Raw genomic sequence first — 22936 nt, forward strand, 5'->3', positions numbered from 1 at the left:
TTAGCCAGGTTGATGGTGGGCACCTGTAATCCCAGCTACTTGGGAAGCTGAGGTAGGAGAATCGCTTGAACCTGGGAGGCAGAGATTGCAGTGAGCCGAGATCACACCACTGCACTCCAGCCTTGATGACAAGAGCCAGGCTCCATCTCAAAAAAAAAAAAAAAAAAAGAATTGTCCTCCCACAAGTTAGATGTTCCCGGAAAATGAAATGAAATTTCAAAATGATTTGATTATGTTTTCTAAGCAAGGTGCATGTTGCCAGGTTTCCAAAATTTTCTCCCCATAAACTAACCCACCCCTACCCCCATATCACCACCACTACCATCAGTGGCTGCTGTTATTACTGTGGGTCTTGGGAAAGGCTACATTTTCCTTTTCAGGTTGATGTCAATGCCACTTCCCAGTCATCCATCATCAAGGCCCAGGTGCTGAGCAGAGCTGGCAGCCTCTGTGGGGCTGGTGGGCTGGGTCCCCAGAAGGAGCCCCTGCCAGGGGCAGAGGTCACCAGAGTAGCCAGGAATACAGATACCTTTTCTTGGTGGCAGCATTGTACAGTCACAGCAAACCACCATGCCAACTCTAAGTGTTTTTATTTTGTACATCTTCATTCAAAACATTTCTCTGAAATAGAACCAATCTCCTACATCTTCACCCTTGAGGTATGAAATAAGGATTAGAGAATTTGTTGCTTATTGGTTTTCAGGATTTATGGGTATGAACAAAAGAGAATTCACACCCTGATCCTTATGCCAAAAAAAAGCAGACATTCTTTTATTTGGGGGGAACATAAAGGAATATTCAAAATAATGTTTGAATAAAGTCATTCCTAGCTTTCTATGGGATACATGAATATTTATAACATTTAGGAGGTAGACTAGCAATAGATTAGAGGATAATATGCTGGCCGCCTGCCACCATCCCAGGCTGCATAAAGCATGCTGATAAGAGATTGGTTCTATTTCAGACATACCCATATTTAGGTATATTTATTTAGAAATATGATTTTTAAGGTAGTCATTTTATTTGGAATGAGAAGCATAGGGCAAACTTTTATACTTCTGTAAACATTACAGAAGCTAATTCATTAAGGAAGAGAAATGTTTTGAATCCTTTTATTTTTGTATCACTAAGCATGTCATTACATAATTAGCAACAATATGTTTTCTATCACCAATAATATTATTATAAGATTCATGGAGAGAGCACTTCACTTGTTACCTCAATCTATGGAAAAAAAGAATCTCTAAGTAAAAATCTACGTGTTCAAGTCCACCCTATTCCCAGACCTCTCCAACACAAAAGAAATCTATGGGAGTACTTTGAGAGTTTACATCTTTGTATAGATTTCACAGGCCAGGCTAAATGCAGATTTCCAAAGGGTGTGCTTCAAAACAACATAACGTGTGCAGTGTCCAGGCAAAAGAATTTACTAAGAAATAGAAACATCTAGAAAGTAACCCTGGGCCTTTAGGAGATTACCTGCAGCTGGGAAGAGAAAACATAAACACATGAAATATTAAAAATCCACATAAGATATAAAAACTAGGTCACAATAATAATAAAAGATGTCAGAAAGAAAAATGCAGGAAAGAAAACTTCATGCAGTTTTATCAATGGAAAATAAAACCACATTATATGCAGTGACATCATATCAGAAGATCTAGACTAGCCCTAAGAACCTGTCCAGCCTCATCTGACACTTTGTCTTTTCTGTATCCAGTCCAAGTTGGTGAGACTGACCTGCCTTCTTCTCCTTTTGGCCTCAGGGTTTTTTGCGCTAGCTGTTACTTTTGCCTGAAATTGTCTTCCCGCAGTCGTCTGCTGTCTGGCTTCTCGTCAGTCAGGCCTCAGCTCACAGGTCCCCTCCTCCAAATAGTCTTCCCTGCCCATGCTTGAGGGAAGGGAAGAAGATCACACATCTTCCCTTATCTCCCCTCCTCCGTGTGGTGCTAACTGTATCTGACCTCCTTGTAACACCGTTCCGCCACACCCAGCACTCTCCAACACAACCTTGCGTTGATAGGGGTTTCACAGCCTGAGATTATCTTCCTGGCTCTTCAATGTCTTCCCTACCAGAATGTAAGTGCCCTGGCCCAGGTATCTGTTTTGTCCACGGATATTTCTCCAGCGCCATAAAAATATCTGACGCATTATTTCCCCAGCACCCATAAAAATATCTGGCACATCGTAAGTATGCAAGAAGTACTTGTTGAATAAAATGTTAATGTTTCAGTGTTGCGCTTAGTGCACGAAAGCATTTTTCAAATATTTTATGTAATAAATCCAAAAGCGTTTTCTATTTTATTAGAAAATTGGATTAATCAGCCGGGTGCAGTGGCTCATGCCTGTAATCCCAGCACTTTGGGAGACTGAGGAGGGTGGATCATGAGGTCAGGAGTTCAAGACCAGCCTGGTAAAACCCCATCTCTACTAAAAATACAAAAATTAGCCAGGTGTGGTGGCGGGCGCCTATAATCCCAGCTATTCAGGAGGCTGAGGCGGAGAATTTCTTGAACCCAGGTGGCAGAGGTTGCAGTGAGCCGAGATTGTGCCACTGCACTCCAACCTGGGCAATAGAGTAAGACTCCATCTCAAAAAAAAGAAAAAAGAAAAAAGGGAAAGAAAATTGGATTAACCAAAATGTCCCAAAGCATTTTGCATAACTGAGACATTATAAAAGATGACTTTCCCTTAGCCTCTGTTCTTAACCAGACATTATTCTGTCCCCCCTCCTCCCTGTGGTGCTGCGTCTGTCCTCCAGTGTCCCTCCCTGAGTACATAGAGGTATACGTGCTCTACGCGTGCCTGGAAAGGCACCTGAACTGTCTTCTCCCATGGTCATCATATGTACCACATACTGTAAGCATCATGCGTGTGTTACACATGTGTATCTGCATGTCACACACCTCTTGGATACTAAAGATCTGTAGGGAGACAGGACTCAGGGCTCCTCCTCAATGATGCACACAGTGAAGGCTAGTTCAGCTTCAGTTCCCTTTTATCTCTGGTCCTCACTGTGCCCTGCCATTGGGTTGCTATCACAGGCACAATCTTTGTTAGGTGAGACACTGTGTATTTCTGGATCTTGTGAAAAAAAAATTCTTGTCCCAAATATGTGGAGGTCTGAGTGAAATAATCAAATGGTGTAAATATGTTTTTGCACATGCTAAGCAAGGAATAATTAACAAAGGTCCTATATTTGATAGGCATAGGTCTGGAGACAGAATCAAATTGGTAGAGGCAGAAATGTAAGAAAAAGCAATCTGGCAAACATTAAGAGCAAGGATTGTAAAGATCTTAAGGGGCAACAGAAGGAAAGATTAAAACTGTTGAGGGCAGGCATTTAGAAGAGGCCTGACGGTGAGGAGCCTCTTCTTGAGGGATCTGAGCAGAGGCAGAATAATAGGCTAAGAGGAAGGCTACTGTGGCCGCTGTCTGGGAGCGGGAGGTCCTAGAGTGGCACCAGTGAGGTGGTGTGGCCTGGAAGGCCTGCTGGTCAGAACTTGAAGAATAAAGTCTTCTCCTCTTCTGCAATGGGAGAGCAAAGGGGGAACTTGGACTAGGGCACAAGAGTCAGTGCAAGCTGGCCGGGAAGGTAGAGACAGCCAGGAAGTCCTGGTAGGCTATGTCATGTCTTTATAGGAGTGAAAGTGGAACTTGGCTGGCCTGCTCCTGAGGGGAGGATGCCACAGAAGGGTGACGCCTGCTGAGAGCCAGGCCACAAAGGCCCAGTCTGAGAACAAGATACCTCTGGCACCTCAGCAGACTCAAGGGAAATTCCCTGCATCAGAGCTTGAGGGAAATTTGTGTTTGGGATGCTGGCCTCAGAGCCTCTGGCTTATGCCAGGCCGAGGTGCAGACAGTGGTCACCCCTTCCTCTGGATGCTGTCTTTGTACTGGTCACTCTGATGCAGGCTGACCCCTAAATTGGGGCTCAGCTGGGGAGAGTTCTTGGCTTTCCTAAGGAAGGAATTTAAGAGTGAGCTGACAATGAAAGATAGCAAATTCATGAGAGGAACAGCATACAGGAAAACAGCTGCTCCGCAGCCTGAGCAGCGCTGTCTCGTAGGCAGGGTAGCACAGAGTAGCACTCACAGAGTGCTGGCCAGCTCTATTTATACCTACTCTAGTTACATGCTAACTAAGGAGTGGGTTTTTCACAAACTTTCTGGAAAAGGGGCCAGGAGTTCCTGGAACCATCTAAGGTAGCTTCCTGGTCATTGCAGTGGCATTTGTAAACTGTCATGGCGCCGGGGGGCGGGGGAGGGGGGGGGCTTGTCTTATGCAAATGCATTATAATTCCTAGTCCTAGCTGGTATGGGCTGGTTTCTTTGCTACATCAGAAGGGTGGTAACCAAGGCTGGGAAAACAAATCCTGCTGATCTTCTACCTCCACTCTGCAACACAGGCCCCAGGAAGGACATCTACTTCTGTGCCCCTCTGTTTTCAGCTCTAAAGAAAAATAGACACGTGACACAGTCACAGGGTTCTTCACTCACCACATCATTTTTGCTTTCTGCACTTCCCTCCTCAAGTGCATGTCCTGAGGGGAATTCATCAGCTTTCAGTTGGGCCCAGCTCTAAGCCCTGTATGTAGGCCACGAACTGTAGGAACATATTCATTTCTGCACATAAGCTCCAAAGACCTGTACTTACGATTAGTCCCAAGAAACATCAGTTTAAGTGTGGCGACAGGGGGGTTCAATTTGTTCCCCTACACCGATCCGGAGCGCCTTCTAAAGGAGGCACTCTAATGTGGGGCATGTTTGCCACACATTTACTCCTGAATTACCAATTGCTGTCTTAATGAGCTATTTGCTCATGGGAATGTGTCATAAACCTCAGTCTGGCTACCAGGGAAAAAAAGATGAGAATCTGTGCTTTGGAGTAATCAGATATTCCCCCCCGGCCTGGCATTATAGAAAGTTGCCTGGCCGGCTCCAGGCAGGCCAACCTGCTCTAGCAGGACCGTGAAGCATAGGGTGTGATTTTTGGTTTCAACCCTACTGCAGCAGTTGGATAATGAAGCCTATATCTCTTTAACCTTCATTTCTGCCAGGCTAGACTGCGAGCACCAATTAATAAACAGCTGTCTGCCGTCAAAAATAACATAGGCTGAAGTTTGTGGAAAGATAGACTCTAACTAGATGGTTTTAGTTTTTAAAATCCTCCACTCTGGTCCAAGAAATCAACTGTACATGCCCAGAGCAGAAAGCTGCATCCACACAGCAGCTCAGCGAAGGAGGCTGAGAGGTTTAATTCATGAATACTTCAACAGATGTCAGTGGCATGACTTCTTTTTAACTGTAGGCCCAGTATAGCATCATCTAGATCAAGGAAAGAAGAAAGATCATAATTTCTCTGCACTTTACAATTGTTTAGTCTAGGGCAGCGTACTAGAGACGGTTCGGAAGAGAACCAAAACTGTCTTATGAAGAATTGTTAAAGAAATTGAGAATATTTAGGCTGAACAAGAAAAGATCTGGGGGTGTGAAGATATCCATAAGAGTTATAGTCAAGTATTTGAAGACTTGTCCTGTTAAAAAGAAATTAAACGTGTTTGCTGTTGGGTCATTGCCATGGCATTTGTAAACTGTCATGGTGCCGGTGGGAGTCTTATGCAAATGCATTGTGAGCTCCAAGGATAAATGAGCAAAAAGTAAAGGGAGAAAGACTTTAACTCAAAATGATAAGTTTCAATAATCAGAGATGTCTAACAATGAAAGAGGCTATTTTTGGAGGTAATGAGTTACTCATTGCTGGATGCATTCAAACAGTTGGAGAGCCACTGTTTATAGGCAGGCTGTAGAAATAGTATTGTGCACTCTGGAGATGGTTCAAGGAGGTGACTCCTGAAGTCTCTTTCAGCAACTCAGGAGAGTGCCTTGTAGCTGGGTGTAGTTGTCAGTAACTGCTTAATATTACGTGTGTTCATGGGTGCAAAAGGAGGTGAAGTTAAAATATTAAGTTAACCCTTCTTTGGCTTTGTGAAAGCATTTCTAACTATGCATTGACCAGCAATGCTAGTTGGATTCACACATCATAACTGTGGGTTCACACCATTAAACGTTATTGTCCGGACCTCACAAAGGAAAAGAATGGACCTCGTTGTAAAGCCAGATTTGGATTTCGAAGTTAAACTGAAGTTATCTTTGAGAACAATTAAAAAGGATACGTCAAAATTAAAACCATTGTTAAAATTAATCAAAGATTTAGAAAGGTAGAATGAACTTCAGGGCTGGAAATTACTGATTTAAACAATTGTTCTCACATTTTAAACTACATAATGAGCTAAAAATTATGAAGTCTCAGAGTATAGCTGTAAAGAGTAGCATAAAACGAAAGTCAGAATGAAATGTTTTAGCTTTCAAAACTAAAAAGCAGAACAATTACTCCCTACAAAATGGTATAGGAAGAGGTTTCTGACCCCTGCTAATTGTTTTATTATTCTTCAGAGGGGCATACTGGCAGCATTTCCCAGGGTTTTCGGTAATTACACTCCATTCAATATCTGAAGAATTACAATAATTCTACATGGAATATACTTGTGTCCTTCAGATGCAAAGCCTTTAGAGAAGTGAAAAAACAACTTAAAAGTAAATTAGCAGGGAAGTTATCATTGTTACTATTTATTTCCCGGCTCCGTATATCAAGGGCTAATTATACATTGTACGTTACGTTTTCTGGGAGGGATTTGTGATATGTTTCTCATGCTGATCAACAGATGGATGTGTCAGTTTTTAGGATCTTTGACGAAGTGAAGTTCTAACTTTTCCGATTGCCTCTTTGTGTGCGAAATTATCCAATGCAGGTACATGTCACCTCAGGCTTGCTAGAGTCCTCAAAGCAGTAGTATTCAGTGAGGTATTATGATGCTCACAGATAATATATTTGTAAGGCCTTGACTCATCTATGATTTTTTTTTACGCTATGTAAGCTTTCTCAAAGTCATTTTCTTATACTTTGGCAAGCCAAGGGTCCGTGAGAGAAGAAAGGGATGACTAGAATTACATAGCTGCTCAGAGATCGGGGAGTCTCTTTCCCTGCGTGGCGCCTTATCAATTTTCTGCTAGTGTTGTAATTAATCTATTATCTCTACAGGGCGCCCTTTAGAGCCTGAGCAGTAAGGTGTCCTGAAACATACATAGTGACCAGGAGTGCCAGCTATTGTTCAAATACCGTGACATTCTGGCTAAGAAATGGAGAGTAGGTCTCATGAGTGTTTTTCCCCAGGGGATAGGAGTCTCTGTTTCTGTCCATTTTCTTTTCTCTCTTCTTTTGTTTTTAATTGAGCTTAGCACAAAAGATTCCCTTTTAAGTCTTTATTGCAACCAAAACGTCACAAAGAAATTAAGATGATCACTTAGTGACCAAATTTTAAAAGGTCAAATAAATTACAATCTGTCCACTTGGTTGAATACATGCTTTTTAAAAAATGTTTTAAAATGCAAATGGCATGGAAAATAGTCACAATGCAATGTGAAAAATTTCAAATCAAAATAAAATATGTATGTACTATATGAATTCAAATTTTTTGAAAAACATGTTTTTATATATTTTTAAATATAAGAAGGCTATATGCCAAAATATTAACAAGATTACCCTTGTGAAGTAATATTCTAAGTGATTTTTACTTTGCTCTTAACATTTTCTGTATTTTCTGAATTTCTTTTTTTTTTTTTTTTCTTGAGACTGAGTCTCGCTCTGTCACCCAGGCTGGAGTGCAGTGGCACGATCTCGGCTCACTGCAAGCTCCGCCTCCCAGGTTCACGCCATTCTCCTGCCTCAGCCTCCGGAGTTGCTGAGACCACAGGCGCCTGCCACCACGCCTGGCTAATTTTTTGTATTTTTAGTAGAGATGGGGTTTCACCGTGTTAGCCAGGATGGTCTCGATCTCCTGACCTTGTGATCCACCCGCCTCGACCTTCCAAAGTGCTGGGATTACAGGCATGAGGCACTGCGCCTGGCCTATTTTCTGAATTTCTAAGATGCGTATATGTTAGTGTTAGAAAGGAAGAAGAAAGGAGGAAAGGAGGGAATCAAATCATTAGGATTAACATTAAAATGCAAACTTTTGCTGGAAGATTAGAGAGGTCAGTAATACAGAGTGTGTAGCAAAAATGTAAAGGTAGAATATTTTGACTTGCTGTTCAGTCAATAAAATCTCATACCTCATGAGTGAGTCTTATTTACTGTGAGGAACTTGACAAGCTAACCCTTCTCCAAATCTAGGATAGTTACAGATTCTCTTACAAATTCATGGCAACCTCAAGAAAGGATGGTGAAAAAGCACTAATGTACAGTCTCAGGCATGATAGATGCTTTTTACATCATGGGGAACTGGCCAACAATTATGAGAGTTATGCCATTAATATTCCTTACCTGAAAATGCCTTGTATGTATGTGGGTACCCCTTTGAAATAATTAAACAAGTTATACATCAGCTAGTTGCCTTCAGATAGTCAACATCTCAGAACATGTCACTTCTCATGGTACCAAGTATTGCAGAAATGGTTTGTTTTCCTTTTTGGATTGTACTCTACGCTTACTTGAATTTCTTTCTTTTTTCTATATTCCTTTTAGCGCATGATTGCAAATACGGCCAGAACAGTGAGATACTACAGGAGCCAACCCTTCAGTAAGTTAAGTGCTGCCACCTCTTACATTGTAGATGTTGGTGATTAAGGTCTTCTTAATGAGGCCATTGAGACACCCTTGGAGCCTGGGAAATATCTGACTGTGTCAGAGACACTTTGGACCATGAATTCCATGAGATAGGGGCCTTGAGTTTAAGGACTGTTTTTGCTGTTTTAAACTAGAACATATTTACATTGTTGTGAAACTAGAAAATAACCATAGGAATATTATTTTGTGAATGAATTTAAAGAGAATTAATTTGCTCTATCCAGTGCAGCTGGAGACAACTAAAGTACGACTGCCAACAAATCCTGCCTCAAACCAACTCTCTTTATGACTCATTGCTCCATGTTGAGAAACTCACATCAGCCCTTGATGACTCAGTTCAGTCAATTATAAACCAGGAAAGATAATATTTATTGTCTTTCAGGGTGTTGCAAGAATGCATTAATGTTTATAGCACATCCGTAAAAGGTCCAAAAACAGGATTTCATATTATATTTCTAGTATTCCCACATGAATTTGAGGTGCTCTTTTAAAATCTGAACATCTATCACAAGAACTGGTATAATGCTTTAATATAAAAAGATTACTAATAATAAATAACGATTTTAGTCTGTTGGGAGTTAAGTTGCATCATAGCACCAGATGGTCATACTAGACCACTGCTACTGTTTCTTCTGGGCTGGGACTTCCATGGTGGGGGTGGAGCTTTGGCTCCCTCAATCTGGTCTGGAAATGAGAAGGTGAACATTAAAGATTTTTGCTAAGTTCATTGTATGAGTCATTTAAAGAAATTTATCCCATTAACTCAATATGATACTATGACATAGACATGAATCTGAGGCTACCAGTACCATCTCCTCCAATAAACCCAGTGCTAAGAGACTACGATATTCTTGTTTTATTAGTCAGAGTTGTTTGTTCTTCCTAGAGCAGGACTAGCTCATGGCCAGATTTGCTAACATGGGACACCAGAACTACTAAATGTTCATTTTTTAATGAATAGAGAGGAAAAATATAAGAAAAATAACATTGATTTGGGGAGTAACTGATTCAAATGATTGTGCCTTCTCTGACTTCCAAAATGTGAATAGTCTTGCATATCATCAACTATTCTTATGTGGATTCAGACAGAATTAAAGCATCTCATGTGTTTTCATCTATTAATTTACTTTGTGTTTATAGATGTGATCATAAAGCAGTTGTACAAGTGAAAACAAGAATAGATAAGTGACATCAGTTACAACCGGAGTTTATAATCCCAAATCCAGCAGTGGGGATAAAAGGGGACCCTGAAATTATATGCCAAATCGTGTGTGCCTGAGGGGGTTTATAGCCTTAAGAAGGTTTTCAGTGAGGCTCAAGAACCATAAAATAATGTGCTTTGTTCTATGAGCTTCTTTGGAAGTAAATCTTGCATTCTTCTATGTCTCCTCCTAGAGAAGCCAAGGGGAAAATTTATTTAAAAAGAAAAAAACTCCACTGCATTTGTTGAAGTTATCAGTAACTGCTGGTAAACAACAGCTGCTCAGCTCTGAAGTCAACAATCTATAGATAAAGCTATAGGAATAGATTCACAAACACTGTGGGAATGTGTACAATGTAATTACAGTATATTGTACATGTAGAATACACTGCCAGTGAGAAGCGGAGGAAATTAAACACAATGTGCTCTGCAGTTTGCTGTGATATTATTTCTATGTGATAATTATACTGATGAGTTTCTTCTCACAGGGGGCAGGGGCATGTATGTCTTCTCTCTGCTTTTCTGCCTTCAGACCTGCAACACTCCCCTTCACCCCTTGTGCAGATGGCATTCTAATTGTCTTTGGGAGTGCTGTGTGGATCTAGCAGGAGCAACCAGACTGCAGAAGGCAGTGTACTGTGGTGGAAAGAACCCCAGTCGGGAGCCAGGGTCTGGCTCTGCCACTCCAGGTGTCCCCTTAGACCTGAGGCCCTACCCAGTGACGCATGAAATGGAGGTGGCCCACAGAGGTGTTGGGTCTAAAGAGAGCATTTTTTCCCCTTTTATTTTGAAATAATGTCACCATTTTAAAATTGGGAGAATTCACGAAGAAGAAATCCAGATTTCCCATTTCTTAACAAAAAAAAAAGGAAGATCTGGCAACTCTAGGCACAGATTCCCCCGTGGCAGCAACATGCAGAAGCCAGGTCATCACTTCCGGAGGGACCTGTGTTTCCAGTTCACCACCTTCTAGTCTGGCTTTCCTTATTCATGTACGTTCCCTGCGAGGGCTGAGTGCATTGGCTCATCATTCAGGCCTGATCTTCAGGAAATCGGTTAACCTCAGTTGCTCACATGCTTGGGATGTGCATCAGAATAGAATGGTAGCTGAGTTTTCAGAGCAGATAGCATCAAAGAATCAAAGGTCTAGCAGAAGTCATAACTTCAGCCTGTGAATTAGGTCTTTTTCTGAATATGGATAGTCTCTAAGAACATACAATCTGTATAGTAATGCTGTATACTGTGTGCAAATAAAGAGGGGAGTCAGGACTCTGTAGTCTCACTGGCCTGCTTCAGTTTGGCCCAGATGTTAAGCACTTTTGTGAGGGGCTAATGAAAACTGTCTTTTGACATTAGTCTTCATCTGGATCAAAGGAGGCAGAGACACAGAGTGAGACACAGAGACCTCTGGAAAGGGAAACAATTTTAATCTGTACCCAGGGGCTATCAGACACATGCTTCCCTTTTAATTTGGTGCCATTTTTTTTTGTTTTGTTTTTACAACGTGCAATTCAAAGGAGAATGATCAAAAGAGGTGATTCCAGGGAAGAAAAGAAAATTGGAGGGTAGGAAGGAGGAGATGGAACAACCAAGTGGAAACGTTTCAATGATTGTGGTGTGTTGAAAGGTCTTGAGGGAACCCAGGAACCTACAATAAATGTAATAAATAATTGGAGAAGTAAGATTGTATCTTATATACATATATTACACAATGCCAATTCTGCCCTTTCCTCTTTCAACAGATCCTGATGCAGCTCAAGCTAATAAGAACCATCAGGATGTCTGGAGTTATGTACGGCAATTAAATGTGATTGACAACCAGAGAACTTTATCACAGATGTCACACAGATTAGAGCCTCGTCGACCATAGACATTTCAAATGCCCAGAGCAACAGTTTGTCTCCAGTCCACAATCTTTCAAAAATGCCATTTATGCTACTACTGACTGTATTGCCACTAGAGAATTCTACAAAACAAGCAAAAACACATCCTGAGACACCTCAGGGCTGCATTCAGCTTACCAGCTACCTGGCAAGAGAAGGAATTATTTGACTTGCCTAAAGCTTACACACTCTAGCTTAGGAATCCCCAGTTTGTGGTTACCCTGTTTCATTTCCACTTGTGCCATCTTCTTTGCTGAAGTGTTGAATAAGGCCCACGTGAAGAGTTTGGTAGAAATACCCTTGTCAAGAGAACTAGCAAGCCCCTGACATTTTTTTCTAAGAGTGTTTATGGGATGAGATGTGCTACAAATGGGATAGATTTGGATAAAATTTTAACTCAACATCTTGATTTGGAGCCTGGGGTTTGGGGAAGGTGTTGAGGAATCTATAGAAGTCCAAATTATAGGTTGTATTCTTCCATCTTCATCATCTTACCTCTGAAGGAATAGAACCGGACCACATTATTATGAAACATTATGGCTGTTTATGTAATTTAGGGAGGACTGGTCTGTAATTTCTGAATGATATATAGAATAATATTTATGTTTACAATGTAACTTTTCCAAATTTACAAATCAGGATTATATACATAAGAATTCCACTAAGAAATGCCAAGGTTCTTATTTCAGCGTTAAAGTAGAAAATAACATTTCAGAAGAGTACAATATGCACAAAACATTTTTCAAAATTGAAATATTTTCCTGGGCATTAAAAATCTTTACTATTGGCTACAAATTTATTGTACCTGATGAAAACATATTTTCTGGACTTAAATGTTATTACAAATATCTTAATTTTCAGCAATTGTTTTGCACTTTCAAAGATTGTAAATAGTTCATTCAATCAATGGTATAGAGTTATTTATTTGCTACATAATAGATATTGTGCCAAATAATTACTTTTTATTTATTTTATTTAGTATGTAATTTTGAAGTACATTTTTTCCTGTTTTCACAATTAGACTACATTTAATGTGTAGGAATTGTATGTATGTATATCTTCTGTAAATAACATCTAGTATCTTCACTAAATATAATTGTTGACAAGAAATGATTGTGTTCATCTCAATTCCTATAATATGAAAGGGATAACCATTTGGTATGGTGGGGTATTGGATCTTTTAATGACACAAAATTCACATATTATAAAATTCATTCTTTTAAAGTGCAGAATCCAGTGATTTTTAGTATATTTACAAAGCTGTATAGATAACCATCATCAGTATCTAACTTCAGAACATTCTGCTCATCCCTAAAAGAAACTCTGAACTCATTAGCAGTCACTTCTTCTTCTCCTCTCCCTCCAACCTCTGGCAACCACGAATCTGCTTTCTTTGTCTTTAGATTTACTCTGGATGTTTCATATAAGTGGAATCATACAGTATGAGGCCTTTTGCATCTGGTTTCTTTCACTTAGCATAATGTTTTCAAGGTTGACCATATTATAGCTTGTACCAGTACTTCATTTATTTTTATGGCCATGTAATATTCCATTCTATAAATAGACTACATTTTGTTTATCCATTTATCAGTTGACAGACATTTGTCTGTTGTGTTCACTTTTCAGCAATTAGGAGCATTGCTGCTCTGAAGGGGCACTGGATTTTAGAGCTCCCTGGTGTGGGGCTTCATGCCATTTCTCAGTGATTTAAGTACTTAGTAAATATTTGATGAAGAGATATCCAAAATTCTTTAAATTCCAGACATGCCTCTATTTTTTTAATAAGTCAGCATTTTCCAGAGCATGTTCCAGCCTATTCTAGTCTCACAAGTTCACATACTGTCCCTCCAAAAGCAAACACACACATGCAAAGCCAAAAACAAAACCAAGATTCTATCTTCAAATAAATGTGGGGACCACTGCATAATATACCCCATTCATAGAAATGATTCCCAGTATTCACTCACACATTAAAGTCTCTGAGAAGTCCTATTGTAATCCCTTTTAACATCCCACAATTAAAGTCCACTTTGAGAAATGCCAAAGCAGGCAAATGCCTCTCTGTGTTCATTCATATAAAATTTCAAGGTCCCCAGAACCAGAGGTGGTGTTTTCTGTGGTATTACACCTGCCTCTGGAGGCAAGTGCAGTGCCTGGGATTTACTAGACAATAAAAGAAGGTCACTGAATAAATTTTCTTGAAATCATTATCGTTCAGTATTTCACTACCTGATAGACCTCAATGTCAGCTGCAAAGGTTCCACTTTTATATATTTTCATTTAGATATCCTTTATAGTTTCTTTTCTAGATAATTTACAAAGATGATGAATGAAGCTGGGAGCCCGTTCCTGGGGCATCCTTGCTCTTGTTTTGCTTGTCTTTATTCCTACTTTACTGAAAGCTAGCATTCTATATACAGCAGCACTTTTCCCCAATTCCATGGTGACTGCCAACTTATGATCTTATTTTAATGTAGTTTCAACATTATTCAAAATTGATACATATTCCCCTATGTATGTTCCCCTTGTTGTTCCACATGAGAATAACTTAACTGTACTTAATAAAGATAAGACATTTTTAATTATTTCTAGCTTCTTTGAAAATGCATTAAACTCCATTCTTGAAGGTAACAGTGGTAAAATAATAGAATTCACACTCTAAAAATGTAGAGTAGTAGCCAAGCAACCCTTCCTGAGGCAGGAGATGCAGTTAATAGTTTAAAACTTGCAAACAAGCCAAAAGAAAATGAGATGCCTACAGGGTCACAAGAAGGATAATGAGGTTTGCTGGAAGATGTGAAAAAGAAGAATGTTTTTACCAAAAGCGCCTGTAGAAAATTATACATTTGAGTGTTTAACATACCTATTTAGCAAGGTCACTGGCATAGTTTATGGGAGCTAAGCTTTTCCGGCAATTTTTGAATACCATGCAGGTTAAATATACTCGTCCTGAATTCAGTGGCATTTCCTCTGAAGATATGAATGCAGATCAATGACTACCAGTGTGAGAAAATTAAACAGGGTGTCATTTTAGTTTCAAATTGTGCTTTGAATAATAATAAAAAAAATCAGCCTGGAATATGCAGTGTGGTAAAATGAACCTCTACCTCGAAAAGCTTTCCTTTTACTGTCAATCTAGAATGCATTACATCTCTTGCTTTAGAGTAATCTTAATCTGTCCTACATTGAAAATTGTGGTATTAGATGAACAGTTATCTTATCCCTTACTTCTAAACTGGAAAAAAGCCTTTAACTTAGGTATTGTTAGTCACTTTTCTATTCATTTATTCATTCATTTTCATTCATAGAAAATAATGATTGAAGTGCTTACTGAGTGCCCTCTGTGGACACTGAATTCAATGGTGAGGACAACTAGAGAAGGTCCCTGTTCTCCTGGGGCTTATCATTCAGTGGAGGAGACAGAGGTTAACCAAATAATGATGTGAACAAATAAATATAAAAATGCTTCCCGCTGGGCACAGTGGCTCACACCTTTAATCCCAGCACTTTGGGAGGCCGAGGCGAGTGGATCATGAGGTCAAGAGATCAAGACCATTCACGAGATGTAGTGAAACCCCATCTCTACCAGAAATACGAAAATTAGCTGGGCATGGTGGTGCACGCCTGTAATCCCAGCTACTTGGGAGGCTGAGGCAGGAGAATCACTTGAACCTGGGAGGTGGAGGTTGCAGTGAGCCGAGGTCATGCCATTGCACTCCAGCCTGGCAACAGAGTGAGACTCTGTCTCGAAAAAAAAAAAAAAAAGAACGCTTCCAAGGAAGGATATGGTGTTGCAAGAGCATGTGATAAGGGAATTTAACCTGATCAGAGGCAAGGAAATGTTCCCTGTGAAAGTGACAGTTGAGCTGAGCTCTGAAAGATGTGAGTGCTGGCTAAGAGAGAGGAGGAGAATGTGTTCTAAGCAGAAAGTAACATTGGCAGTAAGGGACAGCAAGCTCACTGTGGCCAATGGAGATCGAAGGAGACAACATTTCCAGATGTGCTAGAGAGCTAAGAAGGGCTCAGAGCATGTAAGGCCTATGCAGAACTTTGAGTGGGAAGTCATTAAAGAGCTTGAGGCAGGGCATTGCATTTCCAATGGTGAGCCCTTGAATGGCAGAGACACTGCTTTCTGTGTACCACACTGCCCAGGACACTTGGTAAGGGCCATCCCTAATTCCTTAGTTACTTTATTATGAAGGCTTAAAGGTAGAGCAGAGGGAGCTGTGGAGAATGCAAGCATTCAAAAGCAGTAGTGGACCCAGACACCCATACAGACAAACATCATCCCTTCTCCTAAGTCCACACTGGGCCACTTTTTAATTTTTTATTGTGGTAAAAGATATATAACATACAATTTACCACTTAAAACCTTTTTGAGCAAATAATTCAGTGGCATTTAGTACATTCACCTTGTCGTACAGCCATTGCTGCTATCTATCTCCAAAACTTTTTCAACATTCCAAACTGAAATTCCGTGCCCATCAAACATTAACTCCCCATTTTTCCTTCCCTCCAGCCCTTGGTAACCACTATTCTTTTCTCTCTATGAATTTGCCTTTTTCGGGACTTCATATAGGTGGAATCATACAATATTTGTCCTTTGTGTCTGGGTTGTTTCACTCAGCTTAATGTTTTCAAGGTTCATCCTAATTGTAGCATGTACCAGAATTTCCTTCCTTTTTAAGGCTGAATAGAATTCCATTTTATGTCGATTCTACATTTTGTTTGTCCATTCACCTGTTCAAGTCCCAACTTCTCAATTCTTTGGGGTATATACTAAGAAGTAGGATTGCTGAATCGTATAGCAATTCCATTTAATTTTTTTAGGAATTGCCATACTGTCTTCCACAGTGGCTGTACCGTTTAATGGGCTACATTGGACATAGCTCGTAATTACCTGCATCATCTCCGAAGCTGCCAATGTATGGCACAGCTGCTGAGAGAAGGAGTGGGCAGGGGACCCAGGGCTCAGTATGTGGGTATCCAAGCAAGGAGCAGGGAGGCTTCATTTGCCAGTGTCCCATCTGTCAAGCCAGGACAGCTCACGAGACAATCACAGCCCCAGAACCTCTGTCCATCCTTGCTGCCCTGTGGGTTGATGCACCACACTCCTGCTGCCTGTGGTCTGACACTGCAGGATGGGAGGAGTGAAGGGAATGTTTCTAACCCCCAGAGAATAAGGGCGTGGGAATGGGAAATGTGGTCGCTTTGCTCGGGCTCCTTTGCATGTGCTTTTCAGGCAGCTAGGGAAGATCAAGCATGCTGCTACCGGAAGCCAGGATCTTTGTTCCCGGGACAATTCAACCTTGGAAGGATTGGGGCCAAAGCCCTGCTCTAAAGGGAAGTAAGCACAGGGCACTATGGGCTCATGGGCTCTGACATTTCCCTCCAGATTTGAGGAAGAAAGAGAGCCTAGAGCCAGGGCATGTGAGAGCTGCCTGATTCCATCCCAGTCTTCTTCCTGCATCCTCCTCTGGGATGGTTCTGACTCTTCCTAGCCAGAGAAAACTCAGGAAGAGTGGAATTCTACAATAGGAGGACCAGTACAAGAGAAACATGAGAGCAAAAGTTGGTATAAAACTCTTCAGAACAGGTTTTTGCAGCACCTGAGACAAAAAGAGGACTGGAAAAGCTGCATCAGGTCTCCATCTATTTCCTTAGCCAGAGACAGGTGGCAAAAGTCTCCAGGTGATAACATCAAGGACCTGGCAGGAATGGAGGAGAATCGATGATTTCAGGCAGGAGTCCTGATACTTTAGGACAGAGGGACAGATTGATGATTCAGTCTCCCCAGCAGGGAGAAGCACTTGAGGTAAGGAGACACAGAAGCTCTTGGGGAACATGTTCTGCATTAGCCAAGCTGTGGTAGCTTTAGAAGAATAAAGAAAGAGGTTGTTCAGTGATATCAGTGAGTTTATCAACTGCTGTGTGTATTCGGGTTATCCAGAGAAATAGAACCAATAGAATGAGCTTTAAGGGAGATTATAAGGGATTGGCTTACATGGTTATGCAGATTGGCAAGTCCAAAATGCACCATGTGGACTGGCAGCCTGGAGACCCAGGAATGCTGATGGTGCAGTTCCAGTTTGAAGGCCGGCAAGTGGAGACCCAGTAAGGCTGGTGGTGCAGATAAAGTCCAAAGGCAGAGTCTGCTGGAGCGTTTTCTCTTGCTGATGGTGGCCAGTCATTTTGTTCTATTCAGGTGCCTTTAATGGATTAGAGGAGACCTGTCTGCATTATGGAGAGCGGTTTGCTTTAGCTACAGCTCACCAATTTAAATGTTAATCTCATCTAAAAACACCCTCCAACTTGACAAAATTAACTATCACACTGTATAATAAACCACTCCAAATTTTAGTGGCTTTAAATCAACAACCATGAACCATGAGTTGATGGGTTAACTGGACTGTTCTGCCATCTGAGCCAGACTTAGCAGATCAGGGCTGGACTCAGGCATGCATCTGTGGTCAGCTGATCTAGGATGGCCTCAGAAGGAATGACTTATCTCTGTTCCATACAGTCTCTCACTCTCCAACCAGCTACCCTGGGTTTCCTCACTTGTTGGCTGGGAAGGGTTCCCAGGAAGCAAGAGGATAAGCAAGAGCTCTAGAAGCCCAGGTCAGAACTGGTGCTCCAAGAGGACACTATGACTTCTGCAGCACTTTGCTGACCAAAGTGGTCAAGAGGATAGCCAAGAGTCAAAGAGTGGAGAGACAATCCTCTCTCTTGATGTCTGGCACAACCAAGTCATATCATCAAAGTTGTGAATATAAGGAGGGGAAAACTGTTGTCATTTTTACCAACCATCTACTAGAGTGAGGGTAGCACATAATGGGAGCGGCTGGAAGGTCCACTGCTCTTGTTTAGGGAGAGTTTTTCAGGCATGGTGCAGCCAGCTGTTGAAAGTGCTTCTCCAGGGTGACTCTATTAGGTCTTGGGGAAGCAGCAGGACTGGCAGAAAGATAACCAGCTTGAAAATCAGGCAGACCTGGGTTTGACTCAATCAGGGCCACCTCCAGTATAGACAGCAGCTTTGTGTGTATTAGGCAAGAGTCAACCCTTCTCTCCATTGGCACTGCCTCACAGAGAGCTCCTCCTCAACCAGGCTTCCTGTTGTGCGTGCCGTGGCCTACACTGTTGTAATGTGATAGCCCTCAGCTGTGAACTTTGGTATTTTACCTCTTTGAGCTTCATTTTCTACATCTGCCAATGAGAATGACAAAGCCTGCCTCACAAAAGCTGGGGGTATTCCTAAATGAGTGAAGGTGTAGAAAGTGTCTGGCATACTGAGTGCTTGGTGCTCAAGAAATATTAGTGCCTTTCCTGCCTCTCTGCTATAATGAGAAGCCACAGAAAGAGGTGCTTTAGAACATTCAAGGATGCCTGAGAGTTCAGCCAAACCAATTATGAAAGGCTGGAAAAGGAGAGAAAGTTATATGGTGGCTTTAAGTCATTGAAATTGACTTGGGCTAGAGGGGCAGTTTACGAGTTCTGTCAGATGCCTGTCCTTTGTATTCCAAACTTGGTTTACACCAGTTTTGCAAAGTTTTTGCTGCAATAATTGTACCAAGATACCACATTTTTATATAGGCATAACTAAAAAGTTATTTGCAGCAGAATAAAAAATATTTCAAATTACTGAAAAAAAGAAAGGAGAAGTGAAAATAGAATAAAAGACTCATGCTCCTTAACAACAGATAAAATGTTCGTATACGAAAGAGTAGACCAGAAACTAAGCCAAAATATAACACAAGTCATACAGACATAGATCACGCCAGAAATTAGATTTTAGCCTAACCTCGGTGTTCATTTACATGCTCAGTCTATCTTGCCTAGAAACAATTATGCATTGTTACGAGATGCCTCCTAAGAAAGTAGCTCTTCATTAGCAGTCCTAATCTTCCCCCACCTAATACTCAGAAGCCATTATAAAAATCCATTTATATTTCTGGCTTCAGAAATTACATTGTAGGTATAAGCCAAAGTGTACATTAAATTAGGGATTATTGCTTGTGGCACTCTATGTGAGCCAGGTGATGCTGGGCCATTTTAATTAAGAATTCGTTTCCAATAACAACACAAGCAAATGAATAACATTAAGTCAACATTGAAACAGTCGTGGGTGGAGGGGATTATGGGAATAACTGTGATACTCAGTTGTATTATAGGCTTATTGTGCAGAGTTCATTTATGCATTAGAAAAAAACATCTTTGCAGCAACTGAAGAAAGTCTGTAGCACGGGGCATGGAAATCTTTTGAGCATGATGAGATGGTTGCTAGGGGAAAAATAGAGGAAGTCCTGTACTTGTTTTTTAAATTAGAAGAAAAGCAAGGTCACTAAGGAACACAGATTTTTAAGTACAAAGTTTTCTGAATGTGGACTTTGGAAGAGAATTTTCTGGGCTATTTACTGGTTCAGTAATCGATGCTTTTTGTCTGCCAGTTCTTCTGGCATTTATTGAACACCCACTATGTGCCAGTTACATACAGAAAGCATTTTATTCTAAATACCTAAGAAATGAATAGTTTCACTATTTACTGATGAGGAAACACTGAGAGAAATGAAATATCTTGCCCAAGGTCACATACTTAGATTATGAAAGAGGTTGGGATCTCAAACCAAGTACATCTGATTCCAAGGCATATGTTGTTAGCTATGAGGCTCACAGTCTGCCTAGCTTCTCGTCCCCAAGAGGACTGATTATTCAGGCTTTTGATGCTGCAAAATAAAAATAACAGATAGGAGTTCAAGAACCAAAGCATGAGATTAATTTTGCCAAAATATAGTAAGTGAGGTTTTAGGAAAGTGATTTGGAGTATTTTTTTCTGAAGTTTTATCTTTAAAATAAAAGTGTGTATGTATACATATGAATCCCTTCATAAATATCCCACAAATCATATGCCATATATCAGTTATGGGAAGACTTTACTCAGGAAATAACATTTCTTCGTATTCACCATAAGGGATTCACTCATATACAAGAAGGAGCTTCAGTTGTATTTGAAATGGTTTATCTCTTAAAATACGTATGATTGGCCTATATGTGTTTTCATATTATTCTCCGTACTTTATTTCATTAGAAATTGACTCCACTGAAATCAAAGCATTCTTGAACTCCATGTATTTACTGAATATTATGAAGAAAACAGAGGCAAGGGGGTTTCATTATAGAACCCAAGAGTATTTCATTTTAACAAGTCCTCATTGGACATATCTTGTCTGGAACTCCTTCCCCTCTGCTGCCAGTCACATGGTCTCCTTTTTCTATTCCCAGTTCTCTCCACCCTCTCTAGTTTGCAGATCATTCTTGGGGACCCTAGGTCATGTTTTCTTTTTTATGCAGACCACTTTAATCTTCTCATAGCTTCTGACTCCAAACTTGAAAATCTCTACTTGGGCTGGGGATGAAGATATTGTTTGTACTGAGCAAACAGAAGACTCTCCTATTACCAAGATCCCTTATCTTTAGAATGGTACTATCAAAGAAAAAAATAGGAATAACAAAAACTGTTATGATATAAAATAGGTTAAATAGTCTTATTTAAAACCAAAACTGGGCCTGGTGCAGTGGCTGGTGCCTGTAATCCCAGCACTTTGGGAGGCTGAGGAGGAAAGGTTACTTAAGACCAGGACTTTGAGACCAGCCTGGGCAACATAGGGAGACCCTATCTCTACAAAAAATTAAAAAATTAGCTGGCCTGGTGGCAAGCACCTATAGTCCTAGCTATTTGGGAGGTTGAAGTGGGAAGATTGCTTGAGCCCACGAGTTTGAAGTTACAGCGAGCTATGACCTTGCCACTGCACACCAGCCTGGGTGACGAAGTGAGACCCTGCCTGAAAAAAACAAAATAAAAATAAGTATATATAAAAATAAAACCAAACTGGCAAAAGCTACTTCTGCGTCCTCAGGATGAATGTCATAATTCACATCAGGAGCAGTAAATATGTTTCTTGTTTAGGTTGGTGCAAAAGTAACTGTGGATTTTGCCTTTGAAAGTAATGGCAAAACCCACAATTACTTTTGCATCAACCTAATTCATTTCAGAGCCTGGTAGGAGAGAAAAAGAAAGGAAGACCGAAACTTCAAAGCCTCCTCTAGCTCTGCTGCATCCAAGCACGCTTAGCAGAGGATCTATTCATGGAAATGGGAGCCTAATAAATCACTGCCATTCCACCTGGAGACAAATTCACAGCATACACGTTAACATTACTCTTCCTTTCTCTTCATATCCTCTAAGTTGTAATAAGCTTAGGGGATAGTTTTTTTCCCAGCTACTTAAAAAAAAAATCCTTAGAGGCTGCATATATATATATGTGTGTGTGTGTATATATATATATAATTTATTTATTTTATCTTATTTTTTCTTTGAGACGGAGTTTTGCTCTTGTTGTCCATGCTGGAGTGCAATGGCGTGATCTCGGCTCACCACAATCTCCGCCTCCCAGGTTCAAGCGATTCTCCTGCCTCAGCCTCCAGAGTAGCTGGGATTACAGGTGTGCACCACCAGGCCCAGTTAATTTATATATATACATATACATATATATATATATTTTAGTAGAGATGGGGTTTCACCATGTTTCGCAGGCTGGTTTCAAACTCCTGACTTCAACTGATCCACCTGTCTCAGCTTCCCAAAATGCTGGGATTAACAGGGATGAGCCACCACGCCCGGCCTGATTTTTATCTTCTTGATAACCGATCATTTCTTTAAAGGCCTCTCAAGCACTGGCAAAAATTTGCATTTAAATACTCAGCAAGATACTCTTCCTGCACACTTTAAAAAATCACCTCCAATAGGCCGGGCACAGTGGCTCACCCCTGTAATCCCAGCACTATGGGAGGCGAGGTGGGCAGATCACAAGGTCAGGAGATAAAACCATCCTGGCTAACGAGGTGAAACCCCGTCTCTACTAAAAATACAAAAAATTAGCCGGGCGTGGTGGCGGGCGCCTGTAGTCCCAGCTACTTAAGAGGCTGAGGCAGGAGAATAGCGTGAACCCAGGAGGCGGAGCTTCCAGTGAGCCGAGATGGCGCCACTGTACTCCAGCCTGGGAGACAGAGCGAGACCGTCTCAAAAAAAGGAAAATCACCTCCAATATAATCTTTCACATTTTTTCATTAGCCATATGGGTTATAACTTCACGAAATAAGACAGGAAAAC

At 40.8% G+C, this 22936-nt stretch overlaps 1 protein-coding gene across 9 annotated transcripts in view; it reads left to right on the plus strand.

Annotated features, from left to right (window-relative positions):
* The window catches only part of RAPGEF4 (Rap guanine nucleotide exchange factor 4), a 381527-nt gene extending 368648 nt beyond the window's left edge, over window positions 1-12879 (plus strand). For 8 of the 9 annotated variants that reach the window (XM_054548828.1, XM_054548824.1, XM_054548822.2 and 5 more), the window contains 2 exons: window positions 8584-8638; window positions 11629-12879. In XM_054548828.1, coding sequence (XP_054404803.1) covers window positions 8584-8638; window positions 11629-11756 — 183 coding nt within the window. In that variant the 3' untranslated portion in view covers window positions 11757-12879. 9 annotated transcript variants of the gene reach the window in all.
* Window positions 12880-22936: the final 10057 nt, after the last annotated feature.

Source organism: Pongo abelii, chromosome 11 (assembly GCF_028885655.2).
Source record: "Pongo abelii isolate AG06213 chromosome 11, NHGRI_mPonAbe1-v2.0_pri, whole genome shotgun sequence".
Taxonomy (NCBI): Eukaryota; Metazoa; Chordata; class Mammalia; order Primates; family Hominidae; genus Pongo; species Pongo abelii.